The sequence below is a fragment of the Engystomops pustulosus genome, chromosome 9 (assembly GCF_040894005.1).
Source record: "Engystomops pustulosus chromosome 9, aEngPut4.maternal, whole genome shotgun sequence".
Classification (NCBI taxonomy): Eukaryota; Metazoa; Chordata; class Amphibia; order Anura; family Leptodactylidae; genus Engystomops; species Engystomops pustulosus.
Window position 1 is genome coordinate 89727564 of NC_092419.1, and position 20556 is coordinate 89748119.

Below are 20556 nucleotides of genomic sequence, written 5' to 3' on the forward strand. Positions count from 1 at the left end.
CAGTGGTTGACATTGCTCGCCCGCCGGGATGGCGCTCATGTACAGATGACAGGACTGAATTAGCGGATAGCCGCGGAGTATCCGGGGTCACCTCTCCGTTCTGGGCAGACTGGGACGTGATGACGTCATTTTGCATGCGACCGCGAAGAAAGCCGTGTTGCGCGTGCGCAGTAGGCTGACCTTCCGGGGACAGGAGCGGCCATGCCCGGGACCGTGGAGTTACCCACGGCTGATGAGCTGTCAGTGCAGGAGGTAGATATGACTGGTCGTGGGAGTGTGCGGTACCGGGGCGGTTATTACAGAGCAGTGCTCGGCTATCATCTTGTAACGAGCTCTGAGACCACTGCTTAGATTATAGGGCCAGAAAGAAGCAGTGGTTCGCCAGCTGTGGGGAACTACAACTCCCAGCATGTAGCAGCGCACCTGTTGTAGGGAACTATAACTCCCAGCAAGCAGGGGGCCTACCTGCTGTGGAGCACTACAACACCCAGCAAGCAGGGGGCATACCTGCTGTGGGGAACTACAACACCCAGCAAGCAGGGGGCATACCTGCTGTGGGAAACTACAACACCCAGCAAGCAGGGGTCACACCTGTGGGGAACTACAACACCCAGCAAGCAGGGGGTCACACCTGCTGTGGGGAACTACCGCACCCAGCAAGCAGGGGGTCACACCTGCTCTGGGGAACTACCGCACCCAGCAAGCAGGGGGTCACACCTGCTCTGGGGAACTACAGCACCCAGCAAGCAGGGGGTCACACCTGCTCTGGGGAACTACAGCACCCAGCAAGCAGGGGGTCACACCTGCTCTGGGGAACTACAGCACCCAGCAAGCAGGGGGTCACACCTGCTCTGGGGAACTACAGCACCCAGCAAGCAGGGGGTCACACCTGCTCTTGGGAACTACAGCACCCAGCAAGCAGGGGGTCACACCTGCTGTGGGGAACCACAGCACCCAGCAAGCAGGGGGTCACACCTGCTGTGGGGAACCACAGCACCCAGCAAGCAGGGGGTCACACCTGCTGTGGGGAACCACAGCACCCAGCAAGCAGGGGGTCACACCTGCTGTGGGGAACCACAGCACCCAGCAAGCAGGGGGTCACACCTGCTGTGGGGAACCACAGCACCCAGCAAGCAGGGGGTCACACCTGCTGTGGGGAACCACAGCACCCAGCAAGCAGGGGGTCACACCTGCTGTGGGGAACCACAGCACCCAGCAAGCAGGGGGTCACACCTGCTGTGGGGAACCACAGCACCCAGCAAGCAGGGGGTCACACCTGCTGTGGGGAACCACAGCACCCAGCAAGCAGGGGGTCACACCTGCTGTGGGGAACCACAGCACCCAGCAAGCAGGGGGTCACACCTGCTGTGGGGAACCACAGCACCCAGCAAGCAGGGGGTCACACCTGCTGTGGGGAACCACAGCACCCAGCAAGCAGGGGGTCACACCTGCTGTGGGGAACCACAGCACCCAGCAAGCAGGGGGTCACACCTGCTGTGGGGAACCACAGCACCCAGCAAGCAGGGGGTCACACCTGCTGTGGGGAACCACAGCACCCAGCAAGCAGGGGGTCACACCTGCTGTGGGGAACCACAGCACCCAGCAAGCAGGGGGTCACACCTGCTGTGGGGAACCACAGCACCCAGCAAGCAGGGGGTCACACCTGCTGTGGGGAACCACAGCACCCAGCAAGCAGGGGGTCACACCTGCTGTGGGGAACCACAGCACCCAGCAAGCAGGGGGTCACACCTGCTGTGGGGAACCACAGCACCCAGCAAGCAGGGGGTCACACCTGCTGTGGGGAACCACAGCACCCAGCAAGCAGGGGGTCACACCTGCTGTGGGGAACCACAGCACCCAGCAAGCAGGGGGTCACACCTGCTGTGGGGAACCACAGCACCCAGCAAGCAGGGGGTCACACCTGCTGTGGGGAACCACAGCACCCAGCAAGCAGGGGGTCACACCTGCTGTGGGGAACCACCGCACCCAGCAAGCAGGGGGTCACACCTGCTGTGGGGAACCACCGCACCCAGCAAGCAGGGGGTCACACCTGCTGTGGGGAACCACCGCACCCAGCAAGCAGGGGGTCACACCTGCTGTGGGGAACCACCGCACCCAGCAAGCAGGGGGTCACACCTGCTGTGGGGAACCACCGCACCCAGCAAGCAGGGGGTCACACCTGCTGTGGGGAACCACCGCACCCAGCAAGCAGGGGGTCACACCTGCTGTGGGGAACCACCGCACCCAGCAAGCAGGGGGTCACACCTGCTCTTGGGAACTACAGCACCCAGCAAGCAGGGGGTCACACCTGCTCTTGGGAACTACAGCACCCAGCAAGCAGTGGGGTCACACCTGCTGTGGGGAACTACAGCACCCAGCAAGCAGTGGGGCACACCTGCTGTGGGGAACTACAGCACCCAGCTAGCAGGGGGTCACACCTGCTGTGGGGAACTACCGCACCCAGCTAGCAGGGGGTCACACCTGCTGTGGGGAACTACCGCACCCAGCTAGCAGGGGGTCACACCTGCTGTGGGGAACCACAGCACCCAGCAAGCAGGGGGTCACACCTGCTGTGGGGAACCACAGCACCCAGCAAGCAGGGGGTCACACCTGCTGTGGGGAACCACAGCACCCAGCAAGCAGGGGGCCTACTTGCTGTGGGGAAAGATTTTGAGTAACGAAATGCCAAGTTGATCAGCGGCAATACCATAATATAAATGTTACTTCCTCTCTCTCTCTCGTGACTGTACCTAGAGGTCTTGACCAGGATCAATAATGAATATTTTCGGCCCAGGTAGTGGACAGATCCCCCCTGCTGATAGAAGTAGCACTGCATATCCACTCCAGTGCTCCTTGATATGACTGTACAGCCGGTATGGAAAGTATTCAAACCCATTAAAATCATTGTTTCATTGCAGCTAATTGATAAGATCTAAAAGGTTTTTTTGCTGCTGATTAATGTTCACTCTGCACCACATATTGACAGAAAAAAACAGAAGTGTTAATAATTTTGATAATTTATTAAACAATAAAACTGACATATCACATGGTGATAAGTATTCAACCCCTTTGTTCAGTATTGAGTAGAAGCAGTACAAGTTTCTCACTTTATTTTAGCTGTGTGCTTAGGGTCATTGTCTTGTTGGAAGGTGAACCTTCGGCCCAGTCTGAGGTCCAGAGCTCTGGAAGAGGTTTTCATCCAGGATATCTCTGTAGTTGACCATATTCATCTTTCCTTCAATTACAACCAGTGGTCCTGTCCCTGCCCCCATATCATGATGCTGCCACCACCATGTGTCACTGTGGGGATTGTATTCGGCAAGTGATGAGCGGTGCCTAGTTTTCTCCACACATACCACTTAAAACCTAACACCAAAAAGTTCAATCTTCATGTGTTTTTTTCCAAACTGTATGTGGCTTTCATATGTCTTGCATATGGAGGCCGCAGTAATAGTTGCCATCTCCCAACTGCATCACTGGAACACGGCCACAGTGTTCTCTGGGTTCTTCTGTACCTCTCTCACCAAGGCTCTTCTCACATAATTGATTAGTTTAGCTGGATGGCCAGGCGAGAAAGAGTTCTGGCCATCCAAAACTTCATCCATTGAAGGATTATGGAGGCCATTGTTCTCTTAGGACCCTTGAGTGCTGCAGAAATTCTTTTGTAACCTTGGCCAGGTTTGTGCCTTGCCACAATTCTGTCTCTGAGCTCCTTGGGCAGTTCCTCTCATGTGCTCTGACATGCGCTGTGAGGTCTTATACAGACAGGTGTGTGCCTTTTCTAAACATGTCCAATCAGTTAAATTAAACAGAACCAATGAAAGAGTAGAACTATCTCAAGGAGGATCAGAAGGTAATGAACAGTATGTGAGTTGAATATGTCGCAGCAAAGGGTCTGAATACTTATGACCAAGTGATATTTGTTTTTTTCTGTCAGGATGGAGTGCAAAGAGTACGTTAATGAGCAAAGAAATGAAATGTATTGATCTTGCCAATTGGCTGCAATGAAACAAAGAGTTAAAAAATTAAAGGGGTCTAAATACTTTCCATACCCACTATATGTTGTGGAGTGCCTGAAGGTATTATAAGTAATTAACATAAGTGATCACTGCCCTCTATCTCATGACTCCTCTCATGGAGACATCTTGCATTGTTATTCCCCCAGAAGAATATATATATTTTTTGCTTTCTATTGTCCAACCATTTAGGTGAATGTAAGCTCCGCGGTGCTGAAGGCTGCAGCCCACCACTATGGCTCCCAATGTGACAAGGCCAATAAAGAATTCATGTTGTGTCGCTGGGAAGAAAAAGACCCAAGAAAATGTCTAAATGAAGGCAGAAAAGTGAACGAATGCGCCATCGAATTCTTCAGGTAATGACAACAGAAGTTTTGAAAGGGATTCTGTCACCTCATGTAAAGGCGGCAAAAAATGGGGAACACAGAACCTTATAAAGGTCCTATAAAGATTAGGGTGACTGCATAATCATCAATAACTGAGACTAGAGATGTAATTTCTTATATACTTTGAGTTCATTGTTACTCGCTAAAGTTAAATCTACAAAAACTGAATTTTAATCTGTAAGATAATGAGAGCAATGAGAAAGAGGAAGCTGTATATATCTCCAGGGGTCAGCATGTTGAGAGCAGGGAAAGGTTGAAGCTCTCAAAGCAGGCAATGAAACGCTTACCTATACATGCAGAGACATGTCTTATGGAACAGTTTTATTGAAAAGTGGCCGACCCCTTTAGCTGGTTTTGCAATAAGTTTAAAAATAGTAAGGTTTTATAATAAAGTTTTGTTTTTAAATGTAAAATTTACGTAAAAATAATAAACAAAGAATCTCATATCTCTCCTGAAAAAAATCACATTGCAATTGCATATATTGCAAAAAAATTGACAAATTGTGTCTGTTCCTTAAGCCTCCAAATAACCTGAACCGGTTAATAAACTATATTGGAAATCTAATTTGTGTTTCTAATACTTTCCAGTCTGTAATACAATGCACCAAAGTTCCAGTAAATATGGTTACACCTCGTACACACAAAGCGTTCTGAAACGAGATGCAAGCATTCCTATTTGGCCAGGGGTGATAGGATGCGCCAAGTCAATGGCGTCCGTGATCTCGCAGCAGTTTGTGCGGCAAGTTCATAACCGTTGTGTGCAGAGGTCGCACTAACATTTTTCCATAAGGGTAATAATACTCCTCTCACCATTTTTGAGGAGTAATCTCAGCCGAGGAGGAGTATGAAATATTCAGTAATACAAATATATAACTCCTAGTCGTATATAGTGTTAATAGACTTTTGTTCCATAGGACTATGTTTTTACCCTGTACTGTCTTATTTTATTTGTATATGTCCCCTATGATTTGTAAAGTGCTACATAAATAAAGATTATTATTATTATTATTATTATAGATGTCTATTTTATAGAAGAAAAATTGTTACAGCCCCTGTTTTTGTAGCTTCTTGGGACAATTATAGTACTATTTGGGGCCGACGCCAGCCCCAGACCCCCAACCACCCACAGAGTTAGCCAGGGCTGACGCTGCGCCCCAGACCCCACCCACAGAAAGGGCCAGAGCTGACGCCCGCCCAAGACCCCTACCATCACCCACAGAGCGGGCCAGAGCTGACGCCAACCCAAGACCCCTCCACCCACAGAGCGGGCCAGGGCTGACGCTGGCCCCAGACCCCACCACCACCCAAAGAGCGGCCCTGCGCTGACACTAAGCCCCAGACCCCACCCACAGAGAGGGCCAGAGCAGACGCCGGCCCCAGACCCCCCCCCTCCCCCCCCCACCCACAAAGTGGGCCAGGGCTGACGCTGGCCCCAGACCCCCACCACCACCCACAGAGCGGGCCAGGGCTAACGCTGAGCCCCAGACCCCACCCACACAGCAGGCCAGAGCTGACGTTGGCCGCAGACACTCCACCCCCAGGACCCCATAGACCTGGCTGATGCCTGCCCCAAACCCCTACAGAGTGGTCTGGGGCAGACACCGCTAAACGTATTTAATTTTTGTGGGGGGATTGGGGCATAACGCTTTTTTAAACTGTTTAATTTTTACTTTTAATGTCATTTTTGGGTTTTTTAATTAAATTTTTTTTACAAGGTCGCATGTGTTCCCTGCTAAACTTATATATAGATCACAGATAACAGTGACCTAATGGTAAGTCCATTGGATCACGGTTATCAGTGATCTGTATACAGAGTCATGCAGAGAGGATGCATATAATAGCACCTTACCTGCAGACTCGCTGTATACAGGGGCTGCTCTGGCTACAAGATTGGTCTGTCACATAGACGGCCCAATCTTGTTCATAGCTCTGAGTGCACGATCGCACACGGCCATGGGGGGGCGAAGCTACTCACTGTTTCAGCCCGCGGCCGATGTAGAACATCATGTGACCTGTGCTCCGGTCACATGACTTTCCATCGGAAAGCAAGATAGCTCGGCAGGAGAGGAGGGACGGCACTATATTGTGGGTGTTGCCGAGTGTTGCGGGCGTGAGCTGCGATCCTGGGCAGCAAGCGCCGGCAGCCAAGCACCCAGCGGGCAGATAACCACCAAGCGTATTTATACGCTTGGCGGTTTTTTGGAGGGGTAAATCAGCCTTTACAAGCGTCATAGACGCTTGTAGAGGCGTTATCGCGATCTCTGGTTGTGTGCATGAGGTCTAAGCTGAAATGGAAACAGGAGCTACTGCATGATGTATATTATATAGTTTCTTGTTGAGCACCAAGTGTCGGTCTAATCTATATGTAATCTAAAGGGATGTTTCTGCAGCTGAAATAGAGGTTTCTTTCTGTATACACAACACGTCTTTGTCCAATGCTATTTCTTAGTAGACACTAATCAATTGTGTATTTTCCATGTAACCAGAGTGAATTATCATTTTGGGCATGGCGGAGCGGGGCTGTCAGGAACGTGGATACCCCTTTCCCCCATATTTACTATAGGGTCTAAATAGTTATCAGAGGTTAGTTAGGCAAAGTCAAACTCGACCTGGGTGCAGCTTTTGTGGATGCCATTTGGAACCGGATTTGTAACAAGATATATATATATAATATATACACACACACGACCATGTTAAAAAAAACCTGTATCGCAACAACCAGCTGCGTTCTCTGTGTTCCCTCCTCTGTTTTTTTGGGGGGACAGAGATATATTTTGGTCTCATTGTTTAATAACTTATTCTTGTTTCTGTTTTTTAGGAAAATTAAGACTCATTGTGCTGAGCCTTTTACTGAATATTGGACTTGTCTTGACTATACCGGCTTATTGGAACTGCGTCGCTGTCGTAAGCAGCAGCAGGCATTTGATAACTGTGTCCTGGACAAGCTTGGTTGGGTGAGACCGGACCTGGGGGAATTGTCTAAGGTAAGACCCTGGGAGACGCGGTGCTAAGGATGTGTGCTGCTCATTGCTGTTTGTGCACCAGAATTTAAGTAGAATCTGTCAGGCAGATTTGCGACACTAATGTAGAGACTTTGCAATTCCTTTACATGTTTGGTTGTTTTTCTGCCTGATAGAGCTGCTGCCCTCTATGCGTTATAGAAAACTTGTCTCTGCTTATGAGCTTCCCATCCTCTGCTGGTTTATGACCCCTTGCAATACTACAATCACTACTGACAGATGATGGCATCAAGTTGGTAGTCCTTACAGGGGTTTTCTGTTTTTTGGATAATTATGCCGCTATTTTAGGAGAATGGTACGGGCCCAGCCACAAAGATATTTGCTTCATAAACTCTTTGATCGGGGTACAGCAACTCCCTGTGTTCACTGACTGATAAGAGACCCTGTCCATCTACTAGTTAAAGGACCATACAAAGTTGTAGAGAGTGTTAGGTATTGGTCCTGAAGATCTGTGTATGTTGTTAGTAGTAGCTGGGCTGTGAAACCTAAAGTTATAATCCAGGTCTGCACTGGCTCTTTTAGCCTGAAGAGCTTTCTGCTCTCTGCACTGTGCTGCTCCACAGCTGTATCAGGGTTTTGGTTGTATATTTGCAGAAGTTACTCAGAGCAGAGGGGGGATGCTGGGACAGTTCATTGCAGTTCAAAGCTCTTCAGGCTTAACAAACGACCCAGAGCACTTTCAGGAGTTGCAGACTTGGAATAAAAGTTCACGTTTTACAGCCTTGCTGCTACTTACTACACACATCCACAAATATATAATTACACAGGACTCCAGGACCTTTACCTATCTCTGTCTGAAGTTTTATTATTACTGATGACTCATTCCCTTTAGAGGAAATCTACCATCAGAATGAAGGATTGTAAAAGCATGCATGCAGGTGTGTGCCCCCTCTTCTTTCAGCTTCTTCTGCCTGGGTTTAAAAAAAACCCCATTAATTATGCAAATGAGCCCGAGGAGCTTTATCAATACATTTGCATAATGTTTTTAAAAACCAGGACAGAAGAAGCTAAAATAAAGAGGGGATCCCACTAAAGCGGGGGACACACCAGCATATCCGTGTGCTTGGTTTACAATCCTCCATCATGGTGTTAGATTTCCTATATAAACTATCCCGATGATAGGTCATCTATTTCTTAGTGTAGTAGAAGCTCTTTAAAGGGGTTGTCAGATTTTAAAAATGTATGTAAATGTCCAAAAATAAAATAATAAAGCTAACTTACCTTATTTCCCATTGGGGTTTTTAGACAGAATTAACTTTTCCAGATTTTACACTTCTTCTGTTTTCTTCCGCATTAGGTGACAAAGGTGAAAACTGACAGACCCCTCCCAGAAAATGTCTATCACTCAAGGCCAAGGCCAGAACCAAACCCTCCCGTGGAAGGTGAATTAAAACCGTCCAAATATGGCAGCAAGCTCTTCTTCTGGAACTGGTAGATTCTCTAAGTCCTGTGTCCTTCCTTATATCCAGTTCTGGTCTTATGTCCATGCATCCGGTGTATTATCTATTTGGGAACAGAATAAAATAATGAAAACAATTAGTTTACAGTGTTTTCTGTTCTTTGTCATATAGTAGTAGTAAGGGTAGATGGAATAATGAAATACAACAGTAAAAAAAACTGCAACCCATCGTCACTACGAATCTGATCTGAAGGGTATAGAGGAAGGAGAAATTACAAGGTACGCAACCATGTGCTTAAAGCGTAACTGTAAAGCTATAGTGATTTAACCAAATTATTATATGTGATTCCCACTTTAAAAACAAACAGAACGAGGCCCACTTTGTGCCTCTCACCCTATTCCTTGAGACTGAAGTACTGCCGCAGTGTAACAGCTTGTGAAGCCAGAGAACCGGGGCTTCTATAGCACGCCCATAGCCCTTTATGCTCATTAGCATAATTATAAAACTTGATTTTAGAAGGAAGGAGACTATAGATAACAAATATAAGAAGATCACCAGGCCCGGTGCCTGGATCTTTATTCTGGCATTTGGCAAATATAAATAATGTTGGTAATCCTAATATTTTTAAGGTTACAAAAAGTCACAAACGGCTTTAAACTGTGATGTCACAGTACAGAGATAATACACAAAATGATGCTTCAGTACAGTGATGATGCACACAGTGATGTCATAGTAGTGAGAAAGCATAGACAATGATGTCACAGTAAGAAGATACCAACCGCATGTACATCACAGTCCAATGATAATCTACTCAATAATGTTAGAGTACTAACATCACACCACAGGAAATTTTCTTATGACTGATTTGATATGGGCCCCATGGCAGCTGTAATGCCTGCTACCCTGGTAGTTACCCCCTTGTCCTCTCTGCAGTCATCATCACCATAGAAAGAGAGGGGGAGATTTCTCAGATTATTCCTGGATCAGTGTTCATTAAAGAAAATTTGGTACCCTTAACGTGAATTCTTTGCTTTAATGGGGTTTTCCCCTATCTACCGATCATCAAGTCAGGCCTCATCCTGTGGATAGGGCCTAACTTGTTTGGTGGAAAAACCCCATTTTGAAGGACATTCAGGTTCTTCCTCGAACTTGTCTAATGTTTTGACCATCAAACATCCTCTTGTAGCAAGTTCCATGGTCTTACTGTTCTAACAGTAAAGAATCTGGGGGAGATTTGATCAGAAATGCCTGAGGTAAAACGGTTGAAGTTGCCCATGGAAACCAATCAGAGATCAGCTTTCATTTTCCCTCAACTGTCTATAAAATTAAAGCTGTGCCCTGATTGGCTCTCCAAGAGAAAGGAGAAAAGTTTTACCTCAGACACTTCTAATAAATCTGCCCCAGATTCTTTACTGTAAGAGGATATTTTGACACGGGACAAATTCAAAAAGAAACTATTATATTAAGGGGACCAAATTTTCTTTGATGGGACATTGATCCAGGAATCCTCTCTAATTCTCATATTGGTTGTCCTGAAGAATCTCTTTCCTTACTCTGGGCCAATTGCTATCAGCCATATTGGATTTTTTTTTAGCCTTATTCGGGTCCAGCACTGGAATTTTTTTTTATAGGATGGATTTGATGGACTACAGTTTTACAATCCCTTCATCTAGTTGCAATATGGTCCCCTCATAAATGGCAGAGACATAGTTAATAGTCGCTCTAATTAACCATTCTTTTCTTTTAACCATTTAGTCACCGCTGAATGAGTCGCGGTAATCAAGATTGATTGTGAATGAAATTGTAGATTGTAAAAACATAATAAAAAACAGGACGTCTCAGGCGGAGAATTAATGAGAATAACACTAACACATATCCTAAGGACAGAGAATCATTGTCAAACAGTCTGGGAGCCGCAATTAGAGAAGGATTGGTCTGACTTGGTGTTCCCTGTTCCTTTAGACCAACCTCATGCATCAATAAACCCGCTGACAGCGGGAACAGTCAAACATCTGGGTTATAGAGAGTAAGTGCTTTCAGATGCTCTTTGTAAAGGCTCCCGGGCCGGACTTGTAGGGGAAACTTGTTGTCATCATCTTTAAACATGATGTCATTTTAATTTGCATGATAAATTTAGTAGGTATTTAATCTCTAAGTAGATATTTTCAAAAAAAAATGTAAAAATGGTGGAGAGGACCCCAGAGAGCAGGTCGGGTGTATTAGGTTACCTTACAACATTACTCTGACCCAGAGCCGCAGCACACTATACTATAATGGTTAATGACCAAACTGCTGCAGTTTCTATCCCTATTTCCCATTATTCCAGGAACATGGGAATCATTTCTAAGCAATCCCCCTAGGCTTTGCCATACAATTGTTGTAATGTTGTGTTTTTTTTTTTTTTTTTTTTTTTTTTTTAATTTACCCCATTAAACTACTAGTCCCCTCAGGTAGGGTATGGAATACCCATCTGTATCTCCAGTTCTTTAACTCGCAGATTATCATCCAGACAGAAAACTTGATACTCAGGATGGTGGTGGTCCAGTTACATAACACAAGTTCATGGTGATTTACAGAGGGTCGCCATGAGATCACATTTTCTGTTGGAAATTCCCTTTAAACACACACCATATATTTACAGTTCCACCGGTTAAAGCCAAGTGCTATACATTTACTACATTTGATATTTATGAGGCTGACATAAATATTAAGACCCTTTGCAATGAATCACAAGCTGCTTCCGGAGTCTATATGTGTATTAAATTGATTTAAATTGACTTGGAAAGGCACAATCCTTACTATATAAGGTCCCACAGTAGATGACATAGCAACAACAAAGGTATAAAGTTAAAAAAAAAAAAAAAAAAAGAGAAGAGGTGGTTCTACCATTACTATAGACAGGGGGCATCCTCTACACCTAGAGGAGAGGTGGTTCTACCATCTCCATAGACAGGGGGCATCCTCTACACCTAGAGGAGAGGAGGTTCTACCATCACCATAGACAGGGGACATCCTCTACACCTAGAGGAGAGAAGGATCTACCATCACCATAGACAGGAAGCATCCTCTACACCTAAGAAAGAAGAGGTACAACCATCACCATAGACAGGGGGCATCCTCTACACCTAGAGGAGAGGGGGTTCTACCATCACCATAGACAGGGGATATCCGATACACCTAGAGGAGAGGTGGTTCTACCATCACCATGGACTGGGGGCATCCTCTACACCTAGAGGATAGGAGGCTCTACCATCACCATAGACAGGGGGCATCCTCTACACCTAGAGGAGAGGAAGTTCTACCATCACTATAGACAGGGGGCATCCTCTACACCTAGAGGAGAGGAGGTTCTGCCATCACCATAGACAGGGGACATCCTCTACACCTAGAGGAGAGGAGGTTCTACCATCACCATAGACAGGGGGCATCCTCTACACCCAGAGGAGAGGGGGTTCTACCATCACCATAGACAGGGGGCATCCTCTACACCTAGAGAGGAGAGGAGGTTCTACTATCACCACAGACAGGGGACATCCTCTACACCTAGAGGAGAGGTGGTTCTACCATCACCATAGACAGGGGGCATCCTCTACACCTAGAGGAGAGGTGGTTCTACCATCACCATAGACAGGGGGCATCCTCTACACCTAGAGGAGAGGGGGTTCTACCATCACCATAGACAGGGGGCATCCTCTACACCTAGAGGAGAGGTGGTTCTACCATCACCATGGACTGGGGGGCATCCTCTACACCTAGAGGATAGGAGGCTCTACCATCACCATAGACAGGGGGCATCCTCTACACCTACAGGAGAGGTGGTTCTACCATCACCATAGACAGGGGGCATCCTCTACACCTAGAGGAGAGGAAGTTCTACAATCACTATAGACAGGGGGCATCCTCTACACCTAGAGGAGAGGAGGTTCTACCATCACCATAGACAGGGGCATCCTCTACACCTAGAGGAGAGGAGGTTCTACCATCACCATAGACAGGGGGCATCCTCTACACCTAGAGGAGAGGAGGTTCTACCATCACCATAGACAGGGGGCATCCTCTACACCTAGAGGAGAGGCGGTTCTACCATCACCATAGACAGGGGGCATCCTCTACATCTAGAGGAGAGACGGTTCTACCATCACCATAGACAGGGGGCATCCTCTACACCTAGAGGAGAGGTGGTTCTACCATCACCATAGACAGGGGCATCCTCTACACCCAGAGGAGAGGAGGTTCTACCATCACCATAGACAGGGGCATCCTCTACACCTAGAGTAGAAGCATTTCTACCATCACCATAGACAGGGGGCATCCTCTACACCTAGAGGAGAGGTGGCTCTACCATCACCATAGACAGGGGACATCCTCTACACCTAGAGGAGAGGAGGTTCTACCATCACCATAGACAGGGAGCATCCTCTACACCTAGAGGAGAGGCGATTCTACATCTCCATAGACAGGGGGCATCCTCTACACCTAGAGGAGAGGAGGTTCTACCATCACCATAGACAGGGAGCATTCTCTACACCTAGAGGAGAGACGGTTCTACATCTCCATAGACAGGGAGCATCCTCTACACCTAGAGGAGGTTCTACCATCACCATAGACAGGGGGCATCCTCTACATCTAGAGGAGAGGCAGTTCTACCATCACCATAGACAGGGGGCATCCTCTACACCTAGAGGAGAGAAGATTCTACCATCACCATAGACAGGGGGCATCCTCTACACCTAGAGGAGAGGAGGTTCTACCATCACCATAGACAGGGGACATCCTCTACACCTAGAGTAGAAGCATTTCTACCATCACCATAGACAGGGGGCATCTTCTACACCTAGAGTAGAAGCATTTCTACCATCACCATAGACAGGGGGCATCTTCTACACCTAGAGGAGAGGAGGTTGGTTCTACCATCACCATAGACAGGGGGCATCCTCTACACCTAGAGGAGAGGAGGTTCTACCATCACCATAGACAATATTTTACTATTCTTCAGAACCACCAGGACTCTTGCTAGTACTGGCATGGTCTACGGAAAGGGTATTGTGACTAAATGCATGTGATGGCCACCAATGTTGGTTCGGCACTGGAGGGGGGGGGGGGGGGACTAGTCGTGTGAACAGCCCTGTGCCCAAGAGACACTTAATCCGCTACTGATGGCCACTGAGAGAGCTCCCTTGCAAACCTAGAACCATCATCTCTACAGTACGGCCCTCACCAAAAGGCACCAAAGATTTTACTCTTTACGCTGTGTGGGCTGGGAGATTTGCTAGATTCAAGAGAGATACAGAAAACATAAAGAACTCACTCTAGACCTTATATTGTGGAGCAAAAATCGACCTTCCCAAAGCTCTAAACCCTCCACACACAGCCAAGACAATGTAATAGTAGTTCTCGGGATACGTTTGTGAATATCCCTGAGTGGCCTAAACAGAGCTTGTACTTGACCCCTATCAAATATCTCAGGGGAGACCTGAAAGTACTGTAGCAACACTCCATCCAATTTGACAGAGCTGGAGAGTATCTACAAGATTAGAAGAAATTCCAAAAATACAGGTGTGCCAAGTGTGTGTTGTCATAGCAGAGAAAATGTAAGGATGTAATGTACCTTTATGTAATGTAAATGTGGGATTTATGTGTTTTTTTAATTTTTTTTATTTTTAAATAACTTACATTTTGACAAACCTGCTTTGGCAGAGTCATTTGCAGATTGATACCTTCATGCATAGAAAATGGTAACGTAAAAATACTTTGTAATAAAGGTCATACCCTCTGGATGTACCAGATTTGCAGTGTGCATGGAGCTTCTGACATGAGATATCTTGTCACTATTTCACCTTCCTGCTACAAAACCAGCCTTGAACTATCACAGGAAAAGAGTGCTATGCCTTATATATGTCCCAAGACACACGATACATGGAAGCAGACACAGTTGGTATGTGGAGCTGATATCTCAGTGACCTGCTGAAATTCCATTTTAAACTACAGGCATCCAGCACACAAAGTTTACTTCCCCTTTAAATGAAAGACCTTCTGAAAATACATTGGGAATATACGCCAGAGACTTTGACTACACGTCATTCCTTTTGTATGCTTAACATTAGTGTTTAATAATTATAATAATAATTCCTTTATTTATACAGCGCACACAGATTACGCAGCACTGCACAAAGCTTGCCAAATCAGTCCCTGTCCCAAATGGGGCTCACAATCTAATCCACCTACCAGTATGTTTTGGAGTGTGGGAGGAAACCGGAGGAAACCCACGCAAACACGTGTTTTGCAGACTGGAAACACAAAGTTTGGGTTCACACCAAACACAATTTTTGGGTCCTTTGGACCCAACCCCGAACTTCAGTAGAATAGAAAGTTCTGGGTTCGGTTCAACCCCCCACTGTTAATGCCCAAATTTGGTGCAGGGTGGTGACATTTTGCAGAGGATTGGCGCTCCCTATTGACGTCTTTGGGCAGTGAAATCCCTCCCTAAAATGTAAGTGATGTTTCACTCTCTTTCGCAGGTATTTAAATGCTCTTTGTGACTTGCCGCAGTATTTAAACACCCGCAACCGATGCCAGAACCAATCGCAGGTGTTACGAGTGGAGGTTCGGTACACGGACCTGACCAGATTTTTAAAATTCGAATATCAACTGTTCCACTCAGCACTTCTTATTAGTATGATCTGCCTCTTAGATCTATGTTCTGTTCCATTGATATTTTAGTTTATCCCTTGTGCAATGTTTTGTATCCGTAACTATGTATAAGGAGTAGGAGTAAAAGGGCATCTGCCGGTATGAGTCTTGAACTGCGAATGTGACACAATAATATCCATATGTAAGTCACTAGAGACAGGCTACAGGTCAATAGCTCTCAGAGTATGCCCGGGTGTGGTGTCGGGGCTCGTGGCAGCCGCACATGAGGCTAAACAGAGGAAATTGGGGTCATCACCTGTTGAACGCTCCATACAGGAAACACGTTTGGATGCAGGAAAGAAATACAATAGATTGTTAGAAGTTTAAAGCAAAACGAGAGAAGGCTCATTGTTCATAGAGATACATGTAATAAAGATCTGGCAGCTCTGGTGATCAGATTAGCAGAAGAGAAACACATTAGACATTCCTGGGAAGTCTGTATTTATTAGATGTGTAGAACCCACCGAGGACAGATAACATGATCAACTCCAAGATGCCTCACATTCTCATTACACGTCTCACTATCTGTCCAACATTTCAGTGCTCACGTTTTACTGCTCCGTATGCACCTGATAAATGCTCTAGTTCAGAGCAAAATAAAGATACTTTACTACATGGATAGAGCGACCCTGCAGTTTCCTACCATAGTGGTCAATCCCATGACTTAAACACCTAAGGTGATGTGCTGACGTGTAGCACTATCATATGCCATGAAGGTCCAATTGATTGTTTCTTGCATTTTTTCCATTCCCTTCCCCTCATCTGGATGCCCCAATTATTTGAAATACCCAACGTTCCTAGTTGCTCTTCACGAAAGTGTGAGACATGACTCCTGTGGTTGCTTGTAAATTGTCATATTCACTGTTTCCCTGGCAACTATTACCCTACTCTGGGCTGGACAAAGAAAAATTTGGGAAAGCTGAGTGTTCACAGTGACGCTGCCTTTGTGCAAAGAGCTGATCCTGACATGAATACAGACAGTCCCCGGGTTACGTACAAGATAGGGTCCGGAGGTTTGTTCTTAAGTTGAATTTGTATGTAAGTCGAAACTGTATATTTTATAATTGTAGATCCAGACAAAAAAATTTTTTGCCCCAGTGGCTATTGGAGTTTAAACATTTTTTGCTGTAATGGGACCAAGAATTATCAATAAAGCTTCATTACAGACACCTTACAGCTGATCATTACAGCCTGGGACTGTAGTAACATCCAGAGAGCTTCACCAGAGATCAGACGGGTCTGTCTGTAACTATGGGTTGTCTGTAAGTAGGGAACCGCCTGTAAGTGTCTTGGTGTAGTCCCAACATCAGAATAATGTCTTCTTCAGGCCAGGTCATTCCTCCTGTACCCTCTCTCATCTTCCCTTCTTTTAAGATCCACAGGTTTCCTGAGATCCTCAGGTTTTTATGCCCATTTTCCCTTTGCGTGGCTTCACTGCTTGGCTTCTTTACTTTCTATCCTATGAGATTCCAACTCTCATCATGGGCAACTTAAACATCTCTATTAAAAACTTCATCTCCCCTTCTACCACCGAGCTTCTATAACTACCTCTCACCACTCACTGATTTTCTTACCCCTAATGAGAGAAACACCCTCGACTCTCTTTAATATCTAATTTTATTGATTCTTCTTTCCCTCTATCAGACCATAACCGACCCTTTTTTTACTTCTTTTTTCATGTCCATAAGTGTTCATCTTCTTGTGCCATTGATACTCATCAACTCGCAGAAACATTGTGTTCTTCAATGTCCCCCATCTCCCCCTTAACCTATCATAACCTGGTTACCATATTGTCAAAAGTGCCCTGGATGAGATGATACCACTCTATGCGTGCCAAGCGTCTGTGGAGAACACACATTAGAAGACTTTTTGTAGTATAAATTTATGATCAGAACTTTATGCTCAGAACTCTCCACCTTGCCAACAGCTCTACTTTTCTCTCTGTTATACCTAAATGACCTTTCAACACTCACTTCTTACTAACAAAGTGCAGCCACCTGACACCGACCTTGTGGATAAAGATTTGGCCACCTATCTTAAAGACAAAATTGACTGTATCCGGCACGAAATTTTCCAAACTTCCTGGATCCCCTCACAATGGTTCCTCTCTTCCTTCAAACCAGTTATGGAGAAAGAATTGCACTTGTACTTACCCATCACCTTCTAAATTCAATTCAAACTAAACACCCTCATCCACAAAGCTATGCACAGTTCTGCACCACCTCACCTCTCTTCTCTCGTCTCAGTCTATCGCCAAACTCATGCTCTTCAATCTTCCATTGATCTAAGATCATTTTCTTCTTTAATTCTAACCTACTTACTTCTCTAAGATCAGAGCTGCACACAATTCTCTCGAATGCAGTACCTCAAACTATCAGACTAATTACCAAGTACCAAAGTTTCAAACTTTCCCTAAAAAACCATCTTGCAGGCTCTTTTTTTCTAACCTCCATTAAACAAGTTACTCTGCAGACCGATCCACCCTACTGGTTCATTTAGCATTATTTATTAATTTATTGAATTATTTTATCCCTTTAAAGGGATGGCTGTACAAGCACTGTCACTTTCTGTGTCACATTCCATCCTTATCGATTGTAAGCTCTTGCAAGCAGGACCCTCATTCCTATTGTTTAATCTGACCATGTTCTTGCTGTGGTGATGTGTTATTTTGTTTATATATGCATCCCATGAATGTGGAATATGATGGCGCAATAGAAATAAATAATTATTATTGTTATCAGGTAATGAGCCCGTACAACTGTGAGTAAATAACTACCAGAAATAAGCCTTGATGTCTTAATGTCAATTTAAAGAAACCATGTCATCAAGATTTAACATTTTCACCTGACAGGTTCTCATAGCATGTTTAGTACTAATCCTCAATCTGCTTTTATGATTAACATTAGTGGTCCCACTCAACAATAAAAAAAAATAAAAGTATACCTGCATTGAGTCAGGGAGTTAATGTCAAGGCTCGAGGTCAGTGAACCCCCTGGACCACCGCGGAAGATGACGCTAGCCGACACCTGGGCCCGGAATCTAAGTGGCATCTGGTCTTTACCAGAGCCCGCTGCAAAGCAGTATGGTCTTGCTATGGCGTGGTGCCACCAGGTCATTCCACAGGCGCAACTAGCCCGCGGTGGCAGCCAAGGTCGAAGTACAAACTCAGCCAGCAGTCTCGGAGTCAGGCACAGGCAAGCAGTCAGGGCAGGAGGCAGAAATGCAAGGTCAGAGGTCAAGACCAGGGTCACAACTGGAGATTGATGCAGGAACGGGAACGGAAACGGAACGGGAAAAAGTTACGCAATGGAAGCTTTCTCTAAGGCAGTGAGCTCAAAGATCGGTTACTCAGTCCAGTATGCAGGCAGAGTCAGCCACTAATTTTGATTGTAAACAATATGAAAGCAGATTTTCAGATGATTAAACAGATGATGAGAAACTGACATTAAGTGAAAATGTGAAATCCTGATGACAGGTTCCTTTTAAAGAGTAGTATCTCCTCATTATTAGCACAAAAGATGTTGCAAGGTGCCAAAAAAAACAGAGGTATCTAATGCTACAGTTACTATTTTCATATACAGCTCCCACTGCTGAGTTTTAGCCAGTAAACTGCAATGAAATTTCGGCAGATGACCATGTCCACATTAACCCTTATGCATTGAAGAAATGCAAAGCTGAACAATAAAGCTAATATAGCTTACTCCACAAACTTTGGAGTAAATAAATCACCTTCCCCAATGAAAGGATGCCTGAGCAGTAAGGTACTTGGTCTCTGTTGTCTGGTGTCTGCCACATCGTATCCATACTAAACCATGTTTGATCCCCATCCATTCGACTCTGATCCTGTTCTGCCACTGCCTGACTTCTTGATTGACTCTGTAATACACACAATGGGGCACATTTACTTAGCCGGTCCCTCGGAGTTCCCAAAAGTGCATTGTCCGTCCGGAATGCCCTGTGCCGCGATTCACTTAGATCGTACACCCGATTTCCTGCATCTGTCGCTTCCCCGCTCAGGTCTGACAGAGTTCACCATCTTCCTCCTGGTGCATGTAAGTGCTTGGCTTACAACACAATTTTGAAGTAAAATCCCGCAGTTTGTCCCGAATCCGTCGGATCGTCAGATGGCCCGCCCCCCGATTTCTGTCGCATGAAAGCCGGCGTGATCGCGCAACTGAAGGAAATAGAGACCTGGTGATTCCCTGCCGCAAAGTCCAAATCTGGATTACAGAGTGAAATTTAGGGACCTCCTATACTCCATACTCTTAGGAGAAGCCCTAAGCTGCAGAATTGCAAATATATCCTTATAAACTCAATGTTTGGGGGAGGACTAAACTTGGAAGAATCTAAGTGATATACATAGAAAGGTCAATTCGGAGAATAACTTACTTCCATGTTTGTAGTTACAATGTGATGTAGATCTTCTACCTGTTTCAGGTAGACAATAACCCCTTCAAAACCTCAACCTATTGAACTGGGGGTGAACTGGAAGATCAAGTCGGAGAGGTCTCCCAACATCAAGCATTGACCATATCAAATGCTTTTTTTTTAATTCACATAACAAGTTAAAGGGGTATTCCCATCAGGGCATTTACATTTAATTAAATTCATTTGCCATATGTAAACATTTCTTCAATTGGATGTTAATAAAAAAAATGTTCCTGTGTGAAGATAATTTCTCATAAATGTTGCCATGTTGTCCCTTAGAAACCAGATATCTTCCTCGGATACGACCACGTCACACTCTGGCAGCGGTTGCCAGACATGCACTATAGAGTCCTGCCGGACCACCAGGATTCAGCGATCATTACCATAGGACGGCTGTGCGACATGTAGTAACTCCCAGACATTTTATATACAATAAACTTTAGTTTCTTTGTGCACTCAATCCATCAGAGGTGGCCGTATCCAAGGAAGCTATCTCGTTTCTAAGGGACAACAAAGCTACATTTATGAGAAATTATCTTTACACTGGAACATTTTTTTTCTAATTGAAGAAATGTTTACATATGGCAAATTAATGAATCTGAATGTGACTGCCCAG

At 45.6% G+C, this 20556-nt stretch overlaps 1 protein-coding gene across 1 annotated transcript; it reads left to right on the forward strand.

Annotated features, from left to right (window-relative positions):
* Nucleotides 1–60: 60 nt before the first annotated feature.
* NDUFA8 (NADH:ubiquinone oxidoreductase subunit A8) lies at nucleotides 61–8961 on the forward strand. Its single transcript, XM_072123274.1, has 4 exons — nucleotides 61–252; nucleotides 4209–4372; nucleotides 7221–7386; nucleotides 8720–8961. The coding sequence occupies exons 1-4, from the start codon at nucleotides 202–204 to the stop codon at nucleotides 8855–8857; spliced, it is 519 nt and encodes a 172-aa protein (XP_071979375.1). The 5' UTR covers nucleotides 61–201; the 3' UTR covers nucleotides 8858–8961.
* The last annotated feature ends 11595 nt before the right edge of the window (nucleotides 8962–20556 follow it).